Genomic DNA, 5982 nt, shown 5'->3' on the forward strand with positions numbered 1-5982 from the left:
CTGTTATCTTCTTCATCATCGTCTTTTTCACCAGTAGAAACAGACGGTTGTTGATCACGTGACTCCTGTGATGTGAAAAAAGTGTTTCCATTGCAGTTTTGTGAAAAACATCAATTTCTATACGGCTAAAAAACCACCTCATCCTACTGCAAAAACATTTTGTCGAAATGCGTTTTTTTTTTCCAAAACTGACGTGTTTCCATTGAGCAAATTTATTTTCGAAATTCTAATTTACGCATTTTCATGGTCAATGGAAAGATTGAAGGAATTGTTATACCTTTGTTTTGTCGTCTACAACACGAAGACCATCTGCAGACACCCACAACACAGCTCGCACTGGTTTCTTCCCAGCCTGCAAACACACAAACACAACAAAACAGCAAGTTAAACTATAAAACAATACCAGCAGCGTTACCTAAATGCTTTTAAATAATTCCTTGGCATCTACTTATAAATATCTCTTTAAACACGCACGCACGCACACACACGCACGCACGCACGCACGCACGCACACACACACACACCTGTAAATAAAGAGACAGCAGCTCATAAAAGACTAAAACGAGTCAGAGGTTATTGTTTTGAGGCCTGCGCCTCACAGGAAGAGGAATATTTGAATTCAGTCCAAACTAAAGGGATGGTGTGAGAAGTGGTGCACTGACGCAGCAGGAAGTGATGAACCCCATTAGTTAGAATAACAGCAATGAAAAAGGAATTATTCATTCACACTAATTGTTCATTCTTGGTTCAGGAGCAGGGCTGGAAGGAGAGAAGGCACACCCGTTACAATAAAACCACACAGATATTAAATATGCCCTGTTCCAACCTAAAGCACCCCACCAGCTCGCTCACACACACACACACTCACACACACACACACTGTGTCTCACGTCAGACACACTGAACACATCTGTATGAGTGTGTATGTGTGTTTCTTCCAGGCCTTAGATGTGATCACAGAGTGAAGTGTGACAGAGGGGAAATAAATGCTAATATGCAAGAAAAACACTCAGATACACAAAAGCAATAACTTACTTTAGAAAAGAATCCTTTGAAGAATTTCCTGTCCTGGAAGTGGATGTGGTAAACAAAGGAGGATGGGTGAGAAGGGTGGAGGAGATGAGGAAGGGGACAAGGCATGAGAATGTTATCTAGGTTGTCTAACATTGTGTGGAGCCCAGAGGAGGAGGTTTGATTTGGTTTTGTTTGTTGGTGAAACTGGGTTATGAGTCAGTAAGATGAGTGATGCAGCACCTCATTTAGCTTCCTGTGATTGTTTTTCATCAGAGATAATTAGTGTTTTATGATAATTAATGTTAGAAAAGATTTGCCTAATGCCCCTTCTGACTCAGCCTGGGCTCAAACCTGCAACTTCAGGATTAAAAGACCACAGCACTGACCACCGAGCTGCCGCAGTCCCTGTTGTAAGAAAACTTTTAATGGGATCCATGATTAGTTTTAACATTGGACTTTATTTAATAAACATGTATTTTAACTGTAAAATAAAGACTGTAAAAATACTGTAGGATGTTTAGTTCTGTGAAATTTTAAATATATATTTTAACATGGACGGAGCCAATTTATTTGCACACAAAGCATTCTGGGTAAATGATGACGTGGATAGGTCCTCGGTGCGAGGCTGCTAGCGAGCTATATCCACCCTGAAGGTTAATCTTGGACAATATCTGATGATCGACTCTTTTAAATGAAACCAGAGAGCGTTGACAGAGAGGAGAAGGTAGAAATGACTCAGCCTGGAACTGAAAATATGGATGGAGGACAACAGAGCTGCTTCATGGAAGAASAACCTCAGCTTAGCCTGTTAGCCTTTGCGCTAGCCCTCACGATATATTGCCTTATATGTATTAGCTCGGTGCTAGCGCGACAAACAAGCTAAACTGAGGTCCTCCATCCATATTTTCAGTTACAGCTGAGTCATTTTTGTGTTCCCCTCTCTGTCATGTGGATGGAGGACCTCAGTGATGAGAGGAGAATGTGTAGTGCTGAGCTAATACATATATATGGTGATAGCATCGGGGCTAATGCTAAAGCTAACAGGCTAATCTGAGGTTGTTCTTCCATGAAGCAGCTCTGTTGTCCTCCATCCATATTTTCAGTTCCAGGCTGAGTCATTTCTACCTTCTCCTCTCTGTCAACGCTCTCTGGTTTCATTTAAAAGAGTCGATCATCAGATATTGTCCAAGATTAACCTTCAGGGTGGATATAGCTCGCTAGCAGCCTCGCACCGAGGACCTATCCACGTCATCATTTACCCAGAATGCTTTGTGTAGAAATAAAATGGCCCCATCTGTGTTAAAAGATATTTTCAAATTTTTAGTTTAAAAATTATAAAAACTAAACAACCTACAGTATTTTTACAGTCTTTATTTTACAGTTAAAATATATTTTTATTAAATAAAGTCAAATGTTTCAAATAAACATGGATCCCTTTAAAGGTAAATAATAAAAAAGTTACTTTTCCAAGCTGACACCTTGTTTTTTATCATTTGAATAATCAGAAGAGAGTCCCACTCCCAGGCTTAGACAGCAGAACAAGCAGCCTGAACAGGTGAAGGTTTGACTCCAAACAGAGACCTACAGGTGGGGGTGGAGAAGACCTGGTACTTCTGTGGCTGCTCAGCACACAAACAAACTATTCAAAAGGGAAGACGACTGATATTTGGGTAAAGTCTGAAATGGTTTACTGGTCAAGTAGAGACTGGGGTCAATTTTATGCTGCCACAACCTCTTAGAACAAAAGCTACACCCAACCCTGGCCTTGTTTCAGCCCCTACCCCCGCCTGCTCTTTTTGAGTCGCCTTGCTYCCTGTAATCTGTTATTCTGCTGCTGTTACACTATCTTAGCCTCGTGTTAATAATGCATGATTTAACATGTTAGCATGACTAACTAACCACCTGTTCGTTGGGGTTTGTGGAACCTACACAGACATGCAATGATGAAAAGGCCTGAACGGCCAGTGTTAGTAAAGATTAGAGGAAAACTACCTGTAAACAATAGAAATGGGAAGAAAGGAAGTGTGAAATGAGTGGGATTTGAAGGAATTTCTCTRCATTTATTTCCTGCTTAAAAAAGACAAAAGGGGTAACACCAAAAAAGGCAAAAAAAAAACATCAAAGATTTAAAATTGTTATTTGAGATGAGACCACAATAAGGAGAAAATATGTATATTAGAAGAAACAGCAGAGCTTTGAAGCAACAAGTCTTATTTTATATCTGTGAAGAAGTTAAAGGCATATTTTGCCCAGCTTATACAAAACCTTTTCCACGTCTCAAAGTTCTGAAAACACTTTAAAATTATTCTTATTCACCCATCCAGTCTTCCTCATTTACCGCATTTTTCGGACTATAAGCCGCGACTTTTTTCCTGAACTTTGTACCATGCGGTTTATAGTCCGGTGCGGCTTATATGTAGATTTTTTCTTCAGCCACCAGGGGGCTCTTTAGCCGGAGGTGTTGTTGCCGCAAATAAAAGGAAGAAGAAGAAAGCGCCATTTTGTTTTAGCTAGTAGCAGACACGACACAACGGATTAATCYACGACAGACACGACAAAATATTTCTCTTCAAATTCAAATGCGCTCATCATGGAAAAGAATAGAAGATCTTCCTATGATGCCGCTTTTAAGTTGAAGGCTACCAAAAAAATTTTTTATGTTGGGGGTGGGCTTATAGTCCGGTGCGGCTTATATGTTAATGTTCGCGGGTTTTTTTTTAAAAATGGCGGGTGCGGCTTATAGTCTGTATTTTGGGATCACTAGACAGTAAAAACGCAGCTTTAACTCAAACTACTCCTCCGCCTAAAGGACAGCAAAAATCATTGCTTCAATTCAAAATACTTCTCAACCTGGAGGAGATAAGAGAATAAAAACACAGTTTTTACTCAGAGTACTCCCCCTTAGAGACATTACAAAGTTCAAACACAGGTTGAATTCAGAGTACTCCTCCACATTGTGAAAAAAAGGAGCTTGTGTCTGCAGTCAAGCTCCTCCCACTTCCACCAACTCCATTCAGAGGTAAGAGTTGCAGAAGTGTGAGAAAACTCACTGTCTCATRCACACAAACCACAACTGGACAACAAACTCCTTTCACAACTGTGTATACACAAACAAATCAACACTTTTTRCTGTTCTTTCTCCCTACCAACTCACTGCTATACGTTTTATCTCTTTTTGTCTAATGAAGAAACTATCCGACAGGTGTTTGGATGATGCTATCCACATCCTCACATGTGGAGCTTACAGGTGTGGAACCCTATTCAGGTCCAGGTAAACACTCTTTGGCTCAAATAGAACTGCATTTGTGACACTGCAAACATTAGCTTTAACTTTTTAACTCTGACAACTTCATTTAATTATATTTCAATTTCTCATTTTGTTAAACATAAATGCCAGGTCAGTCAAAACTTTCCAGGAAAGGCTTAAAAGCAAGGAAAAGATAAAGCCAGAGATCCTAAAGGTGGAAAGTTTCATCCAGMTGAAAGGGCTCAGGCAGCTGGAGCCAGGCTCCCTTTTTTCCACCTTGTTGAAATAACGAACTCAAAAAAACCAGTCAAGCTGAGGCGTTTGTTGGTCATGTGAGCTCATCAGGTGCAAGCCTCCATGTTGTGTTTTAATCAGGGCTGTGTTCTGTACTCTGAGTTCAGTGTTCAGCCTTTTTATTTCTGTACATTTTGTGTGTTTGTGAGTGTGTGCCTCAGGGTACACTGCTTTCTCTGTGTGGGTTTGATGAACACAATGATAGCATATTATAGTCGACTCTGAGTGACTGTCCTTTAGCTTCAGTATGTGTGTCTGGTGGCAAGAGTGAATGAGAGTGTAGCGTTGCAGCATTTACCCAGAGTTTCTGGTCTTAGGGTAGGGGTGGTGTGGGGTAACAAGTTAAATAATTAGAGTTTATGCTTTGCTTTTACAACCCCAATTTCAAAGAGGTTGGGACAYTGGGTAAAACCTAAATAAAAAACAGAATACAATCATTTTCAACCTGCATTTGACTGCATATACCACAAAGACAGATTTATGTTGTTCAAACGAATAAACCTTTTTTTTTTAATTTGATGCCTGCAACATGTTATAAAGAAGCTGGGACAGGGGCATGTTTACCACTCAGTCTCCAAAATGCTTATTGGGTGTAGTTCAGGGGGGTCAAACTCTTTTTCACCGAGGGCCACATGAGAGTTATGGTGGCCCTCGAAGGGCCACTTGTAATAAACTTTGATGTTTCATGTTTAACTTTGACTAAACAGAGTTTTAACACGTCCTCTTGTTTAAAAACAATAAGTGTATGACTGACTAAATCTATAATAAATACAAAAATATTATTAAAAGTAAAACAAAAAAGTTTTACTCACTGATGAGTTTCTAGTGAGTAGCTACATTATGGCAGATTTAGTTTATGTTTGATGGTGACTTTAAAGCAGTTTATTTTCAGACATTAGTACTGTGCTATCCAACTAAATTACTCAGTTACTTCAAGCCAACAGCTCAGGGACAGGAATTTTTACCTCTGCCAAGGGCGAGGTAATGTTTTCGGTCGCGTATGTCTGTCTGTCTGTCGTTCTGTCTGTGGACAACATTACTCAAAAACTTGTGGACAGATTGTCATGACATTTTTACCACATGTGGGTACTGGACCAAGGAACACACCTTTAAATTCTGGTGATGTTCTGGATCACGATGCGGATACAGGAATTTATTTTCTTTTAACACTCTGAGATCGGCAAAGCTGTGATGCTTTCACAGGGCTTCTGTAAAAAACAGTGAGCTGGATTGGACAGCACGGACTTCAAACTTTATAAAAGTAATGTTAAAATCACATTTAATGATGAATAATTTTTTGACATAATATGCACATTTAGAGAACGTTTTTATCATGAACTGAAGATGTGTCACAGTAGTTTTAAAAGGAACAACGACTCAGAGACAGATTACAAAGTAAGTGAGTTAATTTATAGTGAGTATCAAAG

General features: G+C 39.5%; 1 protein-coding gene across 1 annotated transcript in view; it reads right to left on the reverse strand.

The window, feature by feature from the left end:
• Positions 1-5982, reverse strand: part of numb (NUMB endocytic adaptor protein) — a gene marked incomplete at its 5' end in the record, with an annotated part of 46874 nt that overhangs the window by 23572 nt on the left and 17320 nt on the right. Inside the window, 2 exon segments of the mRNA XM_014025181.1 lie at positions 278-352; positions 1036-1068. Coding sequence (XP_013880635.1) covers positions 278-352; positions 1036-1068 — 108 coding nt within the window.

This window comes from Austrofundulus limnaeus, unplaced genomic scaffold, assembly GCF_001266775.1.
Source record: "Austrofundulus limnaeus strain Quisiro unplaced genomic scaffold, Austrofundulus_limnaeus-1.0 Scaffold460, whole genome shotgun sequence".
NCBI lineage: Eukaryota > Metazoa > Chordata > Actinopteri > Cyprinodontiformes > Rivulidae > Austrofundulus > Austrofundulus limnaeus.